A 21203-nucleotide genomic window follows, 5' to 3' on the forward strand; every position below is an offset into this window, starting at 1 on the left:
TATTCCCATTTCCTCCCACTTCTCAAAAACATGCATGGTAAGCAGATTGAGCACTTTTTGTCCCCCAGGTATGAGTGTGTGCATAATTGATTGTCACACTCCTTTTGCTCTACTATTAACTGTCAAGCAATTCAGGGTGGACCCTATCTACTGCCCAGAGTTAGCTGGGACAGGCTCCAGAACAGTAAACAAAGGAATTAATGGCCCAAATAGTAATTTAATAGGCATTGAAAAACATTATTTGCAACTACAGTGGTACCTCGAGATACGAGCTTAATCCGTTCCGGAACTGAGCTCGTATGACGAGATTCTCGTAACTCGAGCGGACTTTTTCCATTGAAATGAATGGAAAACAAATTAATTCGTTCCAGCCCTCTGAAAAAACACCAAAAACAGGATATTGGATCGGAAAAAATGTTTTATTTCTTCTAATTCGCCATCTATTAACAAAGTAACACATAACTAGTGGTTCAATAGTAATAAAATGTGTTTAATCTAACTAAAATTGGGCAGATTTCGCCGACGGGAGACAGATACGTTTGGGGGTGTGGGGGGGTCGTTTTTTTTCCACGACAACGCACTCGTAAACGGAACAAACTAATTTAAATTAACTTGGATTAATATATACAGACACTCAAACATATGTTTAATGTAACTTTACACAAACTGAATTCTAATTTTGTTGTAATCTTTGTTACCTTCGTTTTCCGGGTTGGCGGTTTGCCACGCCTCCACCCTCACGTTCGCTACTGGACTGTTTGCTGTTGTATTGCCTTCAAAATATTCCCAAAATGATGCACACAAATGTCCTCACAATAGGATAACGCACGACCACTTGCCAACGAGAAATAGTCTTTAAAGAACGATCGCGGGAGCTTCTTTCCTTAGAAAGAATAACAGGAAATACAATAGTTGAGCTTACCCACGTATTGATTGGGGGTAATGAAGTTTTATTCTGAGAAAGGTTTCCATTGCCTATGGGTGTTGCGTGCACGAGTGTACTTCATTACCCAGAAAGCCCTCTTTTTGCATGCGCGTTACGCGTTTCCTGGTCTTAGGAGAAACTCGTTGAATTAATCGTTCCGTGCTCGTAAATATTGTTATACACGAAAGATATGCAAAAAAGACCTGGCTTGGTCGCATCACGAAATTTTGATCGCATGACGGGCGAATTATTCGATCGAAATTTCCGCCGTAAGACGAGAATTTTGTATGACGAGCGGTCGTATGACGAGGTACCACTGTATTCCTAAAGTGATTTTCATTGGAAAATCCTACTGTAGATTTTCTCATTTAAAAAGTTGATGATGCCTGCAAAAGCTAATGTTTTTATTTTTATGTTTGATGGGTAGACATGACTAAGAGGACGATGTCATCTTGTACTGTTACTCAGACATATCAGGTCAATTATCCATTTGTAAACTAAGCAGTTTACCTCACTAGCACAAATAAAACATGTTTGGCAAATCCAAACTTACACATATACAATGAAAAGAAAGGGTGTGAAGATTTCTTTGAATCACGAGAATATAGGTCATTACATCATTGCTGGTGTAGTGTTTGACTTGCCTAACCTCTGTGCGTGCAGGCAGTTTAGGATCAGTTCCCTCTCGATGACCGTGTGAAACTGAGTGTGAATGGTTGTCTGACTGTATATGTGCCCTGTGGTTTGATATGGTGTAGTCAAATGGCAGTTATAGAATAGGGATTTATAGATGTATCATTAAAAATACTTTAGAAACTATTATTATAATGAAAAGAGTGGGGGAAAAATACCTCCATAAATTAGTGATGAATCAAATTTTAATTGAGGCATTTTTTAGCATACTTTCAACATCGTCACAATGACGATAAAGACCATCTCAGTTAAGCTACGAATAAAAAAAAAGTGAAGGCAGAAATTGCAGTAAATCCAACCCGAGCGAGGCACTTTACATTGTGATATCACAAGCCTTTAAAAACTATTAATGTGTGCAGTAGCTTTCTGGGTGCAAAACAATGGAGCCACAGGAAGGGCAGACAGGAAGCACATCCCTGCCTTTGTCCCTTGGCCAAAGGAAAGGCTCAGCAGCAAAACTCAGAAAAGGAAATGGCACAGAGAGTCAAATTCATCTTGTTTACTGAGCCAAAGCAAGTTTTCACATGACTTTTCTACACTGGAATCAAAACTGCGTTCCAGCAGGTCTTATCAGACAAAATGATGAAACAGACACAGCAAAGACAACTGAAGTCTTTTAAAAAGATTTCAACACATTATGGCAGTGATCCTCTCTTTTACTGGCCACTAAAAAACCCTTTGCAAGTTCCTATCAGGAGTCAAAACATTACGAACAGCATAAAAAAGGCAAGAATTGAACCAAAAGGCTTTTTAGATTTTCCTTTTGAACTCTTCCACACAACACAACAGTTTGATGCAACATGTACTTCATGTCTGGTGGCGCGAGTGGCTAGCGCGTCGGCCTCACAACTCCAGGCCATGTCCATCTGTGTGGAGTTTGTATGTTCTCCCCGGGCCTGCATGGGTTTCCTCCAGGTACTCCGGTTTCCTCCCACGTCCCAAAAACATGCATGGTAGGCTGATTGGACACTCTAAATTGCCCCGAGGTATGGGTGTGAGTGTGCAGTGTTGTCTGTCTTTTTGTGCCCTGCGATCGGCTGCCCACCGATTCAGGGTGTTGTCCCCCGCCTCTGGACTGGAGTCAGCTGGGATAGGCTACAGCACCCCCAACGACCCTAATGAGGATAAAGCGGTTCAGAAAATGAGATGAGGGATGTACTTCATGTCAAAATGCTAAATAACATTTAAGTGATTTCAGTTTCTGGGACATCGGTACATTATTAGATTTCCAAACGGTTCACCCAATTCTTTTGTTAAATAGTCATTTGTTTGCTCATATTACGACCACTTGCCAGCTTGTTAGGGTGCCGCCTCTTTCCTACAAAATCAGAAAACTCTTGCCACGTCCCTAGCATATCTTTGATATCCTTTGTAGCCATGCGGCCCCCTCTTCCACCTACTCCTTGCTACGAGTTCCCGCAACACCTCCAAATGTTCACTCTCCTGGAGCTCGATTAAATCCCGTCATCAGTTCTTCGTGGTGCTCGGCAATTAGATCATTCACATCTGCCTCGTTAACCTCCAGCCCCAAGCAATTTCCAAGTGACACGATATCATCCATGACATGAGCAAGCTCTGTGACACGGGAAAATGCAAGCTCCGCCCAGTGCTCATAGATATCTGTTATACACGAAAGAGATGCGGCAAAAAAGACAGTACGCTACAATGTTAAACAGCTTCTCATGTCTTGGCCACCTGGCTTTCTCGCATCTCGAAATTTTTCTCGTATCTAGAGATAATTATTTGCTCGAAATGTTCCTCGTATCTCGAGCATCTCGTAGGTAAGCTGCTCGTATGTAGAGGTACCACTGTACTTGTACGGAAATAATTCTTGAAAAGTACTATAGCTGCTCTCCAATCCACATTGGAACAATGCCCATCCATACTGGATTATCAGGTAATTGTCTTTGACGTTTATCTTGCAGCGGTTTCAGCTCTAGCACTGCTGGGTCAACACAATAACCTCAGCTAAATACGTTACACTTGCATCAATGGTCAATTGCATTTTTCTTTAGAGAGAAGTGCTTATGTTCTTATATGAGCAAATGGTAATGAAATACAAAAAAATGTGCAAAGGCTGTTTGCTATGTTAAAATGTTAGCTGGTTCAAGCAGATAGGGTTAAGCATACTAATTGCTTCAGGATTAATCTGGACTTTTAAGAACTTCGGATGAGGGCATTGATCAAACTTCAAGATATGAAATAATTCAAATGTATCACTGGGTTTAACACCGGGAGGATCAGTGGATTGAGACTTTTGTTAGCAAACTTCAATTCACATTCAGGCACCAAAAATGAGCCGGCATTCTACAGCTACTACAGTGTTTAAGTAGTCCAATCGCGGATCAAACGCAACTATTATGATACAGGAGAACAGAAATGGGGAAAACAGGAACAGGTAAGTGAAACCGCGTGGGTGAAATGGAAGAAACAACAGAATGATGTCATTCAGCCCTGTGGGAAATGTTCTACTATTTCAGTTTTGCAGCTGCACTGTTAGCTATGAATGTGATAGCTGGTCCCTTGAGATTGCATCACCTACGATCAACACAGCAACGCTGCAACTCTAGGTTGTAATACATTTTAGCACTTTGCAACCAAGCCTGTCAGAGTAACAGAGACAGCAGGGGGCTGTTTAGAACTAGTAAACAATGTCTGCATCCATCCCGCATACAGTATCAGACACCTTACATCCCTTTTAAAGGCGAGCATTTTAATGCATTTCCTCCAAATTATCTTTCTGTACAGAAAGATAAAGTACAGGAGAAGCTTGTTGGAGAAATTTGTGGTTTGGTCCCTCTGTGATCCTGCACATTCTTATTATGATACATTCAGCAAAAAAAATATATTATTAATTATATAATGGCAACATTTCTTTGCCGATTTCTATGAACTTCAAGGGACCAAGAAAGAAACCCAGTATTTGTTGAGAATAGCTTTTTTTTCTTTTAGGAAGTTATGAAAATTCAGGCAGCCTGGCCACCGAGGGGTTAGTCTGTCAGCCTCACACTTTTGAGATCGAGAGTTCAATCCCAGGTGGAGTCCAATCTTCCTATGTGGAGTTTGCATGGCTAGTGTGGAATTTCCCCCGGTACTCTGGTTCTTTCACACATCGCAACAGCATGCATGCTAGGCTGCTTGAACACTCTTAATTGCCTCTAGACATGAGTGTAAGCTGGGATAGACAGTAGCACCCCCTACATCCCTTGTGAGAGTAAATAAGCGGTACGGAAAATGAATGAATATGAAAAGTCAGATATCAAAGAGAGGAGGAAAAAAAGCCTCTTCAACAGTTTAATATATGTCAAGCATGTTGCAGCACACGTAATGCATATACCACTACCTAGTAGACCACGGGTGTCAAAGTGGTGGCCTGGGGGCTAAATCTGGCACAGCGCATTATTTTGTGCAGCCCGAGAAAGTAAATGAAGAGTGCCGACTTTCTTTAAATATCTAGTTATATCTGAAATGTTTCCTCTTTCCACTTTTATTTTTCACGGTAAATAAACTGAATTTGAAAAATGCAATATTTACTCTTTTTCCTTAGTAAATGAAAAAAGGTTAAAACATCATAGATTTAATACTTGCCCGATTCAAAAAATGTAAAAAATCACTACAATAAAATATTTGCCATCTAGAGAGAGATTTGTACTACAGTGGTACCTTGAAATACGAGCTTAATGCATTCCGGGACTGAGCTCGTATGTCGATTTACTCGTAGCTCAAATCAACGTTTCCCATAAAAATGAACTAAAAACAAATTAATTTGTTCCAACCCTCTGAAAAAAAACACCAAAAAACAGGATATTGGAATGGAAAAACATTTCTCCCCTGACTTTCAGCTGCAGTTTTTAAAAGGAACCTATCGAGGATTGTTTGCTTTTGTCTTCCCTTAAAAATATTCCGAAAATGATAGACACAAATGTCCTCACAATGGGATAACGCACGACAACTTGCCAACGGGAAGTAGTATACTCCTCTCGTATTGGCGAGCAAGCTCCGCCATGCGTACCGCATTCTACACTGACTAACGGGGGGAAAAACACTAAAAAATGCAACGCTCCGCCCAGTGCTCGTAGAGACATTTAAACGAGGGAGTTGCGGCTAGAAAGACAGTGCTCACGATGTTCTCATAAGCAGCTTCACAAGGTGGCTGTATGCTCGTACATCAAAATTTGTCTCGTATCCCAAGGTAAATATTTGCTCGAAATTTTACTCGTATCTCATATTGCTCGTATGTCGGGGAACTCTTATGTCAAGGCATCACTGTAATTTAAATGTCCAAAAATGACCTATTGATCAGGATGATCGGAAAATCATGAAGTGCTTTGAAAAGTTGATCGCCCGCCACATCAGGGATACAATCCCTCCCTCTGTTGACCCTCACCAGTTTGCTTATAGAGCGAATAGGGCCACTGAGGACGCCATCACCGTAGCTCTACACACAGGCATAACAACATGAAAACATACACACCAGAAAACATTCTTTTCCTTAAGGTTCCCAGTAGTTTTCAATGAGGCAACCTTATGCTTTATGTTGTGAGAAACTGCCTGGTAGCATCTAACGGAGGTTAAAAAAAATCTTTACTTCACATCTTCCTTTTGCTTTGAACAGCATATCATGAAACACATGAAAAGGTTCAAATATGGCACAGGCCCTTTGCCACATGTCACACAAGTTTTAGATAAAAATTACTGACATAGCACAAATCGGTTTAGCTTTGTTTTCTATTGAATCCCAACAGAAATCCGTATGGAAGAAAAATATCCATGGGCTATAATGATAATACAGGCATCTGAAATCAATCATGAATGTAAGGGGGAAAAAGTCTAGTGGGCTTGCCAGCAGAGACTTTTCTTTGTAATATGTTCCCTTCTGCTGCAAGATTACATAACATGAGTGGCTGGTTTCTGTACATTAAGTTACTCCTGTATATTTGACGTAAAATAAAGTATATTTTTTAAAATTAATATTAATAAAATTAACAAATTTGGGTTGCCTGTATTCTGTGCGGGGTTACATGCCCTGGTGTTTTTTTTAACACAACTATGTATTTCCAGTTGTTTTGAATGTATCCCTCACTAGATGAGAGGGGTATTGACAGATGGAATATGATGGAATGGACACTGGAATTCCCAATATGCCTAGCAGTGGATTTTTGCAAGACATTATTAATTATGTGGTTTATTGTTTTTGTTAGTGGCTTTGTCTTTCAGAGTTTAAAATGATAAATGAGTCACAATGTGTAGTTTATAATTTGTTTCATTACCGTTTTGCACTACTATTAAAACAACTTCAGACACTGTGAAACAAAACCTATTGCTTATTTTATTTAAATATTTTGCTGGGGTGATTTTTTTAAATTTCCAAAATTGTATATACATACCGAGGGCGGCCCGGCGACTTGAATGGTTAGCACGTCGGCCTCACAGCTCTGGGGTCCTAGGTTCAAATCCAGGTCGGTGCACCTGGGTGGAGTTTTCATGATCTCCGAGGGCCTGCGTGGGTTTTCTCCGGGTACTCCAGTTTCCTCCCACATTCCAAATACATGCATGGTAGGCTGATTGGACACTATGAATTGCCCCTAAGTATGGGTGTGAGTCTGAATGCTTATCCATCTGCTTGTGCCCTGCGAACAGCTTGCCTCTGGCCCAAGTCAGCTGGGATAGGCTCCAGCACCCCCTGCAACCCTAGTGAGGATAAAGCGGATCAGAAAATGAATGAATGAATATGTAGGTTTTTGTCAACTTCAAAGGAAGAGGGGGACCAATACAGTCAAACAATATACACAAACTGAATACTTAGAAATAATCACAAATAAAAAGCTATAAAAATTGAAGTAAGGCGTATGAGTGAGGTATATTCCAAAAATAGCATTGCTGCTGCTGTTACCAAAAACAAGCCACCCATGATCTCACATGTCAGAAACTTCTGAACACTGCTAGTTAAAAATAGAACAATCTTCTATTATATACTGGGATTTATTTGTGCACTGTGCATGAGCCAAAAGTGGGTTATGGATTAGTCGCTGGCTGTTTGACGACAAAGCACACAGCCTTGAGAGGCGTCTTTGAAAACTATCTCCAGCCTTTTGAAGCCCCCTAAGTCTGTCCTGCTAATGTTGCCGCCTCCACTTACATCTCAGCACTTGCAGCAACGCTCGCAACTCAGCTCAGCTTGGGAAAAAGGGAGAAGTGAACCAAAAGCATATACAGTAGATCTAAGCAGTATATTTGTATCCGAGACAAAACTCAATAAGCCCTACTATACAAAAAGCAAAATTCGTTTTTTTTTTCCAACAATAAAAAAAATACAGTAGTTCTAGTATTTCTAAAATTCTGAAACTTGCAGTTTCGCATCATTACGATTAAATTTTTTTTAATTGTTCAGCACATTTAATACACATTGCTGGAGAATTTTCACATTCCAAAAATTTACACCCATCAGAAATATTACATTTCAAAAATTCAAACCTACAAAAAAAATCCACATACAGGAACCACTAAGAATTTCAGATTCCCTTTAAACTTGGATCTACAAAAATGCACATTCACTCCCATTCGCTTTCAGCCTGAAACCACAAAAATACTCCCTGTTCACTCATTTGATTTTTAAATCAGACCCACACAAAAAATCACTGTAAAAGACATTCAAACCACTAAATATTGCAATCACTTACCCAACAAAATGCTGTATTCCACAACAACCAATATCTATTCGTCTTATTCAAAATCATTCATTATAATTTCAAATTGTTCCAGTTCATTCAATCACTGTACAAGACATTCAAACCACTAAATATTGCAATCACTTACCCAACAAAATGCCGTATTCCACAACAACCAATATCTATTTGTCTTATTCAAAATCATTCATTATAGTTTCAAATTGTTCCAGTTCATTCAACGCTATGCCCCACTTAATCTAGTAATCAACATTAATGCACAAATGTATTTAAGCAATTATGCATAATTTCTATAGAAATCAAAAATATCACATTACCCGAAAGAAGCAGACTTCCACTTGCGACATGGGATGCTGCCAGAGGACACTATGCTCCCAAGAGTCTCTTGGACAGTGACTTGGACAGGCAAGGAGGCATGTCTCCTGCAAAAGGATATAGCATTAAAGCCAACGAAACTGCTAAACAGTCAGCAAGTAAAGGCAGCCAGAAAAAGAGCCTTCAATTACTTCCTCACCTACAACATAATCAATGTTCCTTTTAAAGCTAATTGCTTAATATAATATTACCTTGATTTTGGTGGTTAATCTGTTCCATACCCACCCATATTAAATGAATTTTATACACACAGTAATACTTTGACATACGAGTGTCCCAACATACGAGAAATTTGAGATCAGAGAGGAAAGTTCAGAGCAATTTTTTGCCTTGAGTTACGAGACAAATTTGAGATACGAGCATATGAGACGGTTCCCGATGCGGCCGGCAAGTGGCCAAGTATGCGAGAGGCTGTTTATGAAAACAGCATCGCTGTGTCTTTCTTGCCGCATCTTGGGGAAGCAGCAAGTTCCGACTCGAACACCGCCATTATTAACATTATTATCTTTGCATCTTTAAGTGTGTCTGTATCATAACCTAAGTTCATTTAAGTTACATTTGAAATATGTTATTGTTACGAGCTTCAAGTCTCTCCTGTCCTCTCTCCCTATCTCCGCCTCTCCGTGTCTCTCCCTCTCTGGTCTACATTAACCACGATATTCGAGGGATTATTGTAATTTGTATTTAGCTCATTTCTATGGGAAAAATTGTTTTGAGATACGAGTAAATTTACATACGAGGTCGGTCTCGGAATGCATTAAGATCGCATCTTAAGGTATTACTGTGTTTAAATGTTTTTATAACTTCCCACACCATTATTCCCTTTACCAATGTATAAACCTCCCATACACTCCTCTCAAATGTAAATGATTTACTGTACACTGTACATTAGCCTTCCTAACGTATCCTACCGGTACTGTGCATTTTTGTGGGCCTACTGGTAAATCTGTGTTACCCTAGTATTGACATATTTTTGATGTACTGTATGTAAATTACACTTCCTAACATATCTTAGCAGTACTGACTAAGGCATGATGGTACTACATTTTAGTGGGCCTACCGGTAAATGTTTGTAGATTAGTATTTACATGTTTTATCAAATGTTTTTGATGTACCGTACACTGTACATTATGCTTCTTAGCATATCCTAGATAATTAGTATCATTAAACGCTGTTTAACTGCCATTGACAGTGCTAGACATTCCAATCAAATTAGGGGTGGGGAGGATTGACAGCGAATGAACAGGAGATGAAAAATAGCAGTCAAGGCACCGCTTCTTCTGCGCTGAAGTGAAATTTCACTGTAGAGAAAGAATGATACAAACAGCCCAGAAGCATCCAGACATGCTCGCGACAATTGAAAAACCGCAAAATAGGATCACCCCTAATATGACTACATACCATACTACACTTTACTACACCTATAGACAAGTATAATTATAAAGAAGTGTATTTATTAAATATTACAGTTATAGGCATATGAAGACTAATTTATTAATATCTAAATATAATATTAACATTTAAAAAAATTAAATACTTGGAGTACTGTACACAGTGAAAATAGTTCTGCTCGGTTGATTTAGATGATAATAATAATAATAATAATAATAATAATAATAATAATAATAATAATAATAAAACTGGTTATTGTGAGCTTTAGTCCAAGTCCTCCTCATCAGATTCAAGAGGCATTGGATCATTGATGGAATCTTTAGGAGGCGCCGTGTGGGCAGCAGAAGGAGCTTTTTTCTGCAAGAGGTTTTCGGCGCACTAGAAAAATGGTGACCACCGTTTTTTCGGATATAAATATTGCTGTTGTTGTCGTGACAGACAGGGCGATTGCCTAATTCAATGGCTGCGACCATGTTGTCATCATTCTCCTGGTGGAGTCTCTTTCTGAGTGGCCCCATGCAGTGTGTTGACGTGCTATCGTCATGCCAGCTTCACGGCCTTATCTACCGCGTAAATCCATCATAATGCTGGTTCATTTTTTTATTCCTCAGAGTCGAAGGCGGGTGTCTTAGTCCACATGAGAATTTGCAGTTCTGCGCGTCAGAAGATGCGAGCTTTGGCAGCGCACTAACTGCTGCGTTGGGCAGCAGAGTATCGTCGAGCGAGCATAGACAGGCACCATGGCGGCCATGCGGGGCAAATTCGGCGAGCACAACCAGGCTGTGAACAGCGGTGCGCGTGCACCGGTGGCCAAGCGAAAGTGGCAGCGCTTCATGGAGAAGAACGGTCGCTACAACGTGCACCAAGGGAACATGGCAGTGAGACCAGCCGCTACATCTCGGACCTCTTCACCACGCTGGCGGGCCTCACGAGAATTTTTTTTATTTTTTTTTGCAGCATTCATATCGCAACAACACGCGTGCATCTCCAGAGGGGAGGAGTGTTCACTTCCCATGGGTCTCTCTCTTAACCACACGACAAAACCCATTAACATGGTTGAATTATCCAGTTGAATTATCTACTAAAGAACGCCAGTGTATATTCATTTATGCAGCAATGGCGTGTTTCTCCTTAAGCAGAGCAAGGAACATTAATATTTTTGAGGCATTTTCAAGGGTGACTCAAAAAAATAGTCTTTCTCCACAGGCAATGTACGCGATGCAAAATTCACTCGCAACAAAACAGGAAATGGCAAGACATAGTGCATCTCGGCTCTTTATATAATATTTGGCGTGTCCTATGGTAAAATATGACTTCTTCAGCGCTGAGTTCCACCCATCACAGAAGAAGAAAGGGTGCTCTGACTTCCGACATTTTTTTATCCCTTGTCTTCCGCTTTCGAGTTTCAGCGTGGATTTTGACATTTTTATTCACTTTTTATATACTTGAAAAACGCGATGTACTGACGCTGCGAATGTTGAAGCCAAGAAGTGGTGAAGGATCAAAGTACATACATTTCGCACAGCGCACAGAAAGACTAAAGCCTTGCTGCCTGTTTACTAGATTAGCAACCGGAAACCCTGACCACAAAAGCCGTCACAAAGGACTGGTTCTTAAACTGTTTCATCCCGAACGCGAAGCTGCATCTCGCTGAAAAGGGGGTCCCCTTCAAGGTCTGGAGTATGCAGGAGGACATGGACTAAAACTCCTATTAACCAGTATTTAAAGTATCTACATTTTTTATATAAAGATTATATTTAGATATTAATACATTACAATCTTTTATATGCTTATAACTGTAGTATTTGATAAATCCACTTCATAATAATTGTGTTTGAGTACTTGTATTTTTGTATAGGTGAGAAAACGTAGTATGGTAGTAAAAATATGGGTGATCCTACTTTGCCGTTTTTTGATAATCGTGGCCATGTCTGGTCAACATTATCCGTGATATTTGAGGGATTACAATACTCATTTACATTCTTAGCAGAAGGATGATTGGACACAGTACACTGGTATTGCAATGCTACCCTGCATGATAAAAGACCATCGGTTGTACTACAAATGAAATATCAAATTCACCTTTGATTATTTCCTTTGAATTGTAAGGATTTAAATTGGTTGCACTGCGATATTAACCCAAAGTTGCTAATAGAGTTTAGTGGCCGTGAATAACAGCATATCGACACAACCATTGGTTTCAATTTAAAAGCAAGGCATGCAGTAATAAGAAAAATTAGCCTATGGTGGTTATTGGTGAGTGAAAAACAACTAACCGCCTTCCCTAAAACCTCTGTGTATGTATTTTACACATTTGATTGATCAGAGCTGCTAAAAATTGATTTAAGTAACAAGAGAAGTCACACTGACCTCGCGAAGCTAGTGAAGAGACCACACAAGGAAGTGACGCTGGTTTTTAATTGCGTTTGGCTGTGCACAAACAGTAGTAATATCAAAATGATTGTCTTGGTCTTTTAATTATAATTGCGGCACCAACTCTTGATTTTTTTATTTTTTTAAAGACTTGCATACACTACTAATCAGTAATGCTCACTGAATGTTTTACTGCATAGTTCACCAATATTTAAGTTATTGAAATATTTTATCTGGGGTAGCCATGGTAACGACAGAGACACCACAGACGGTGCAGCAGTAACGTTGTATTGAGGCTGTTTAGGGCACAAGATGTCGTATCCTTCGATTTATTTCATTAACAAAGGGAAAATAACATTTCAAGTCCAAAGTCTATTGCTCGAATTCAGATTTTTTTAACAATGCGAGCATTTGACAGGCCTATAAAAAAGTCAACACTATTTACTGAGCACATTGATAAACAAATTGACAACTTTAAAAAACTAATGTTAACTTTGGAAAACTGAACTGATGCATTTCCCTCAAGGGAGGGTTTGTTGTACACCTGTGGCCTTGGGCTGAATAACAATGATTGTGATGCTGTTGTAAAGTTTTTTTAAACAGCTGAACATTTAAACGCCATAGACAAACAGAACATGGGTTGGGAAAAAAACCAAACAAAAAAAATGACGGTAGGGTTAGAGCAGGTGTGGACAAACTATTCCACAAAAGGGCCGCAGTGGGCGGAGGTTTTCATTCCAACCCATAAAGAGGACACCTTTTACTCAATCTGGTGTCCTACCAGTACAATCATTGGATTGCAGTCAGGTGCTTCTTGTTTCAGCAGAAACCCCTTTGGTTAAACTGTCAGATCGGTTGGAACAAAAACCTGCAGCCACCTGCAGGACCAGTTTGCCCAAAGCTGGGTTAGGGTAACTATTATAAAAATGCAACAAATGAACTAATCAAGTTGCAAAAAATAATAATAATTGTGTCATTTACTGTGCCAATCCAATTTTCCTTAAGTCTAAACAGAAAAAAATACTGTATTTACTCGCATATAAGCCGCCTCCATGTGTTAGGCACACCCTTAAAACTGCCTTAAAATAGTTGAATTTTATAATTTCTTGCGTATAACCTGCCCCCTGATTCAAAATTTTCACCTCCATATTCATGGTTTTAATAGGGAGTACAAATGTGTTACTTTCAAGGAAAAATCTTAAGAAAAATCATCACACGTGGTATTTCTGAGATACTGTATGAATCAAATGCACATTATTAGGATCAATGTCATTAGAAAGTTAACATGCCTGTCTTTGTAAATGCAAAATATCAAATTATTCAATTTGAAAAAAGAAATAAGTCGATGAGAACCCGATGCTTTTAATTACATAAATTACAATTTTCTTACCAGACGTTTAAGCCAAATTGCTTCTAATGTCGAAATATCTAGATTTTTTCCTTGGTGAATATTACTGCAATAGTTGTCACTTTCGAACAAGAAATAAAAAGAAAAAAAAACATCAAAGCGGGAATTTTGTTTTATTTCATAATCACAAATGTACAATTTCCTTTCAAAAAGGAAGTAACGTAAGCACAACCAGGTAGTGTTCGTGAAGTGTTCACCTAGTCTCTGGGTGCAATAGTAGCATGAGATACACATTGTGCAGGTATCAAGGTTGATATTTTAACAATCGACCGCAAGACCTGCTATCATTCTTAAATACTATTGGGATGTGCTGACATGGTAAACGCTACGAATCTATCAAGGCTACTCGCGTCTGGCCAGTCAGAGCACGTTTATAACTGCGGTGGGCTGGCGACGGCATGAGTGAGTGGTGGCAAGTTTTTTCACCTTATATGCAAGGTACCGTTTATTTTTTTTCATGAATTTCATTCATTGACGTATCGGCCGCATTGTCATCTTGCAGTTTAGTTGCATGTCGTATTTTTATGCACATATAAGCCGTACCCTCGATTCAGTCATAATTTTTTTGTCTGACAAATGCAGCTTATATGCGAGTAAATATGGTATTTTGTGTTTAGAGATGGCATAAATAATATTTGTGCAAAATACAAAGCATATAGACATCATTTACATTTAAAAATAATTGACACTTAAAAATAAATATTTGAGAAAAAAATAATTTTAAATTAGGCAACATAGAACAACAAGGAACATTTAAAAGGAACTATAAAACTGTTTAAATTGAGCATTATGTAAGATTTGCACTCTAATTATTGATTAAACGGCCCTAAAATTTTAATAGACATTGTTAGGGTTATTAGTCTTACATTATTATATATTTGCTCGCAATGAAGAACGCTTTGCTTTACTTAGCTTATTAACATTAGAAAAGTTATTCTAGTACATCTGCTTGCAACAAAGTAAATGCTTTGCTCCTTAGTTAGACCAAATAACAGGAAGGCTGAATCCTCTTGGACTGCTGTAATGTGGAGAAGAACCTACGGCTCTACATGACCTTCATTTGTTTTGAGAGCTAAGACGTCTATTGAAACTAGGGTCCTTGACTATTTGACGTCTCACTCCTGTTTCCCACCCCTCCCTTGATAGCTGAGACGTCCATTGTAACTAGGGTCATTGAAGCTAATAAACAAGGAAAAGATGCGTGAGACGCCAGAACGAACCTGGACAGAGGAATGTAAGGTTCGATTCTCTCTCGCAAGAAAACCCAGAAGATTGTCTTGTCTCTTTTTTATTTGTGCGTGCATTTGCGAATGTCTATTGGTGAACCTCACAGACATTTAAAAAAAACATATTTGAGGGAAAAATTCTAACATTGTTGTCAATGGTTTGAGATTTTCTCATTTTGAAATACCACGAAAAATGTAATTGTTATGAGTATGTTGTGTCTGTTTGTTTTATTAATTCAATTATTTGGCTAATTATTTACACCTTGTTGTTTCATATGTTGTTTGTTACCTCTTTAGACTGCTCACATGGGTTTACTCCTTTTTATCTAATACTAACTAAAATTGCTACTGATCAATATTTATGGGTTGTACACACATCAGTCATTGAAACCCTAATTTAGATGTGTTTTTTTCTCAGCTGATTAATTAATTTCAGTTTACTTATGTCTCATAGGGTGACAAATAATTCCAATTCAATCCGAATAATGTGACAGAAGGGACAGTACTGTCAAACATTCAATATGTATTTTTAGTAGTAGTTTATTTTCAGTGTGATGCAACATGAGCAGTTCTGTCCCCTCCTAATGGTAGCTGTGACATTTTTCAACTTGTTTCACAAGACAACTCTCCCACTGAGACAGCACTGAGTTGTGCCCCAATCAGACACAAACTAGGGATGTTTCTCAAACTGTCAACATGCAATCACATACACACATCACAATCACATACAGTCGCATGTTGGTCGGTGTCTCTCTTTCCAAAACTAAAAGATTGCAACATCTGGATTCATAAATTAAATAACCATCCAATCAATCAAACTTCAATACGAGTTGTCATCTTCATGTTTGCAGGTGCATGGTCAAGAGTTGAGTGAGTTACACCTCGAGACTGGTTGGCAGCCAATGAGTAATCCAGAGGTGTTTCTATATACAGTGGTACCTCGAGATACGATCTTAATGCGCTCCGGGATTGAGCTCTTATGTCGATTTACTCGTAATTCAAACAAACGTTTCCCATAGAAATGAAGTAAAAACAAATTAATTCGTTCCAACCCTCTGAAAAAACACCAAAAACAGGATACTGGATTGGAAAAACATTTTTATTTGCTCTAATTGGATTGGATTGGATTGGATAACTTTATTCATCCTGTATTCGGGAAATTTCGTTGTCACAGTAGCAAGAGGGTGAGGATGCAGGAATAGGAAAGGCATTTTAGACATAAATAGATAGGTAATAAGTAGGTCAAGAAATAAATACATGAATAAATATATAAATAAATATATGCTTAGCACATATATACATACATACACATAAATGTACATGCATGCATACGGTAGGTCTTAACACTCAGCCATTTTTTTGTTAAAGAGCCTGACAGCTGATGGGAGGAAGGATCTGCGGAAGCGCTCCTTCCTGCAATGAGGGTGCCGCAGTCTATTGCTAAAGGAGCTTCGGAGGGACTCCACAGACTCATGCAGGGGGTGGGAGGTGCTGTCCATGATGGACATCATCCTGGTCAGCATCCTCCGCTCTCCCACTTCCTCCACAGAGTCCAAAGGACAGCCCAGAACAGAGCTGGCCCTCCTGACCATCTTATTCAGCCTGTTCCTGTCCCTCTCCGTGCTCCCGCATCCCCAACAGAGCAGTGCATAAAACACTGTAGATGCCACCACAGTGTCGTAGAAAGTCCTCAGCAGTGTCCGGCACACTCCAAAGGACCGTAGACTCCCCAGTAGGTAGAGGCGGCTCTGGCCCCTTTTGTACAGGGCATCTATGTTTGTAGACCAATCTAGTTTGTTGTTGAGGTGAACACCCAGGTACTTAAAATTCTCCACGATTTCAATGTCTGTACCCTGGATTTTCACCTGAGTGGTCTGTTGAGGATTCCTCCGAAAATCGATGACCATTTCCTTTGTCTTACTGGTGTTGATGTAGAGGTGGTTTTGCCTACACCAGTCAACAAAGGCTGTGATGACTCCCCTGTACTCCAGGTCGTTCCCGTCTGTCACTCGTCCAACAATAGCGGTGTCGTCAGAGAACTTCTGGAGGTGGCAGGTGTCTGTATTATGTTTGAAGTCCGATGTGTAGAGGGAGAAGAGGAGTGGAGATGTCCCCCGTGCCATATATTAGGCCATATATAATTCGCCATATATTAACAAAGTAACAAATAACGAGTGGTTTAATAGTACTAAAACGTCTTTAATAGTACTAAAATTAGACGGATTTCGCGGAGGGGAGAGAGGGAAAGAGAGGGGGGAGACTTTTTGCACGGCAACGCACTCGTAACATAACATAAACAATTTTAAATGAACTTGGATTACGATGCAGACACACTCAGAATAAGTTTAATCTAACTTTACACTAAAGTTAATTCAAATTTTGTTTTACATTTTTATACCTTTCTTTTCCCTTAGCTCTATTTGCCCCGCCTCCACCCTGACTTTCAGATGCAACCTATCGAGGGTTGTTTGCTTTTGTCTTCCCTTCAAAATATTGACAAAATGATGCACACATGTCCTCACAATAGGATAATGCACGACCACTTGCCAACTTGCCCGGGAAGTAGTACTCCTCTCGTATTAGCGAACAGGCTCCGCCATTCACACTGACTAACAGGGGGGGAAAAACTGAAAAAAATGCAACGCTATGCCCAGTGCTCGTAGAGACATTACACGAGGGAGTTGCGACCAGAGAGACAGTGCCCATGATGTTCTTATGAGCAGCCTCTCGCGTCCGCTGTCTGCTCGTATATCAAAATTTCTCTCGTTTCTCAAGATAAATATTTGCTCGAAATTTTACTCATATGTCGGGGGCACTCGTATGTCGAGGTATTACTGTATTGCAATCATTTGCTTTTTGATGAATGCTAAACCAAAGTCACAGCTGCTGCTGTTAGGTATTGTTACGACAAAATGAATTTTTCATTTCACAACTGCTAATGACCCTCTTAGCTGCAATAAAAGGCACTTATGGTATTTTCTAGCCACACATTATAACTCCTGCAAATGATTCCTCATTTTATATGAATGACATTTAACCAAATTCTTTATAAAGTCTACAGCAGGAAAAACCTTCTGGACTCCCTTACTTAATTCACCCATCCATTTCTTGTAGTGTTTGTTCTAATAAGTGCCACAAGTAAATAGGAGACTCTTCCAGCTAACTTTTAGAAATGAGGGGGAGTTCATACACTGCTACATGCTTAGATTCATTGCATATGGTTGAATCATACTAAGGACCAGGATCTCAATAACTTAATCACTATGACATCAACCAAGGCCAGCAGAGTGAAACACTCAATCGTTGTTTTCAATTAACAATGACACCCCAGCACCGGTAGTTTCTATTGTTCATTCATTTTGTTTCAGGCTCATGTGATGTGGTGTTTAATCTCTGTATGCGTCTACAGACTGCTGCCTTATTAGAGAGACCAGAATTCGATTTCAGTGGGCCAAAGAGGACCAAAGGAAGGTCTGCTACCATAGTTAGGAAGAGCATTGCTCTCCATGGCAACCAAGAGAACCGAGGGAAACAACACTGAACCGCTATTTAAATACAGTGATACCCCGACATACGAGCATTTCGAGATACGAGTAAAATTTCGAGCAAATAATTATCTCTAGATACGAGACAAATTTCGAGATACGAGAAAGCCAGGTGGCTAAGACATGAGAGGCAGTTTATGATTTTAGCGCATCTCTTTCGTGTATATCAGATATCTACGAGCTCTGGGCGGAGCGTTGCATTTTTTCAGTGTTTCCCCCCTTAGCCTGTCAGCTCCTGTTGGCGGAGCAATCGCTAATACAAGACTACTTGTTGGCAAGTGGTCGTGCGTTATCCTATTGTGAGGACGTTTGTGTGCATCATTTTCGGAATATTTTGAAGGGAATACAAAAGCAAACAACCCTCGACAGCCCATCGATAGTGAAAATTAGGGTAGAAGCGGGGGAAAATACAACCAACTTCAAACTTAAATACAAAATAAGAATTAAGTTTAGTGTAAGGTTAGATAAAACTTATTTTTGTGTGTGTCTGCATCGTAATCCAAGTTCATTTAAATTTGTTTACGTTATGAAACGAGCGTGTTGCCGTGCAAAAAGCGCCCCCTCCACCACTGTCTGTCTCTCTCTCTCTTCCCCCTTCAAAATCTGTATAATTTTAGTACTATTAAACACATTTTAGTAATATTAAACCACTAGTTATGTGTTACTTTGTTAATGGATGGCGAATTAGAAGAAATAAAACATTTTTCCAATCCAATATCCTGTTTTTGGGGTTTTTCAGAGGGTTGGAACAAATTAACGCCCCCCTTCTCCGCCCCCATCTCTCTGTCCGTCTCTCTCTCCCCCCCTTCGAAATTCGTATAATTTTAGTACTATTAAACACATTTTAGCAGTGGTGTGCCGTCAGGGCCTTCTCTGCCGGCCTAAGAAATATCTGAATCACAGACTGATGTTAATTGTATTTTGCCCTTGAATACTATTTAATAATTCCAAATTGTCTGTCAGCTTCCTTTCATTGCTTTCCCCCTGGTTGCACTGCTTCCAGATGTGTGTTTTTATATTGAAGCATTTAACCAATCACATTTCAGCCATTATTTGTTGCCAGGGTCAGAAATCTGCCTAAAGGCCTTCACAATCAGTTCTGCAGGCTCTGCTGCATAAAACAAGCATCGACGGAACTGTTGCTTTAACCCATCAGAATTTGATTTGGCGACACCAAGGCCTTCTCGTAGGCGTAGGGATATGTGGAGTATGTAATGTATTCTTATGCTTTTTACTAGTTAATCGATTTATTTAGTGTAGTCACTAGAATAGAATTTTGCATGGGCTAGCGGAAATTTCCGTCCGTGACACCTATGAGTTGGGGGTGCATCATCTACCATGACACACCCATTTCTTTGTTCACATTTTCCCGCCTAAAGTTTGTACCTATGTCACATGACCTTTGTTCAATAAAACTGACAGACCCTGTTGGAGGGACCAGGATCTCAAACTGGCCAAGCTGAGAGGTGAGTGCATCTACTAGCGCTGGCTACTCTGACTTCTTCCTTCAGCTGAAGCTAGTTAAAAACTCATCATGGCCGACTCTGTGTGCTTCCTCTAATTCGAAGTTATTGAATGTTAATCGATTAGATCCAACAGGATACATCATCGCTTTCACCAACTATGATTGGCTAGTGATAGAGTAGGCGGGCCAAAGCCAGAGATCGCAAACTCCACCCACAATGACCGACGGAGGAAAACATTGGACATGGATTTGGTTGCAGATTTGCTGACAAAGCCATTTTCCAGATGGATTTTTCCAGAAAAAATGGACATCATTAAGAAAGGGTGGTCAACTCCGAAGCTAGCAAGCCTGTTACAACCGGTTTGTCCGCCAATTTCAGTTCGCTAAATACGAGCGCTACCCCTGGCTCACGGGGTCCGAGGAACACTGCAAATTGTATTGCTGGGAGTGCTTGTTATTTGCCACCGATCGACATGGTGTTTGGAGCAACACTGGATTTGCAAATTTGACTTGTTTAACGAAAGCAGCAACGAGACCCCAAAGCATTGCCAGACACTTACAAGCAACGGTCCTCTCCAAAACTTTTGGGAAAACCCGAGAGAGTAAAGACAAATAGGGAAATCTTAAAAAGTTTGATAGACTGTGTAAACTTTCATTTCGGGGACACGATGAAAACGCTGCATCCCCAAACAAAGGAAATTATGCGGAACTTCTTTCTCTCATTACTGAGAGAAACGGATTTACATTACCACCTGTCCACTAATAAAGTGTTAGTGGCACGTCGGGCAAAATACAAAACAACCTGATCACCGCTATTGCTGAAGTGATGGAGGAAGAGATCAGAAGGGAAATAAAAGTAATGTCTGTCTCTGTAATGGTGAATGAGTCTGTGCGGTGTGCTGATGGATTTAAAGCACATCTGGATGATTTTGAATTTAGTTTTTTTGCTTCACACATTTAATGGCATTTTTGAGCATTCAGACGTGCTTTTTTCAATACTACAGAAAAACAAACTGGATGTACAGTTTTGTCTTGCAAAAGTAAAGGGGTTTTGTGACACAGTTGAGCGCAAGAGGAGCCGATATGAGGAAATCTACGAGGCCACTGAACGCAGT

At 39.7% G+C, this 21203-nt stretch overlaps 1 protein-coding gene across 3 annotated transcripts in view; it reads right to left on the bottom strand.

Moving 5' to 3' along the window:
* LOC144079760 (IQ motif and SEC7 domain-containing protein 1-like) overlaps positions 1–21203 on the bottom strand; it is a 128236-nt gene that overhangs the window by 75847 nt on the left and 31186 nt on the right. For 2 of the 3 annotated variants that reach the window (XM_077608312.1, XM_077608366.1), the window contains exon 3: positions 8622–8726. The exons of the other annotated variant lie outside the window; for it this stretch is intronic. In XM_077608312.1, the coding sequence (XP_077464438.1) occupies positions 8622–8726 (105 nt within the window). The remainder of the gene's footprint in view (positions 1–8621; positions 8727–21203) is intronic. 3 annotated transcript variants of the gene reach the window in all.

The sequence above is a fragment of the Stigmatopora argus genome, chromosome 1, assembly GCF_051989625.1.
Source record: "Stigmatopora argus isolate UIUO_Sarg chromosome 1, RoL_Sarg_1.0, whole genome shotgun sequence".
Lineage (NCBI taxonomy): Eukaryota > Metazoa > Chordata > Actinopteri > Syngnathiformes > Syngnathidae > Stigmatopora > Stigmatopora argus.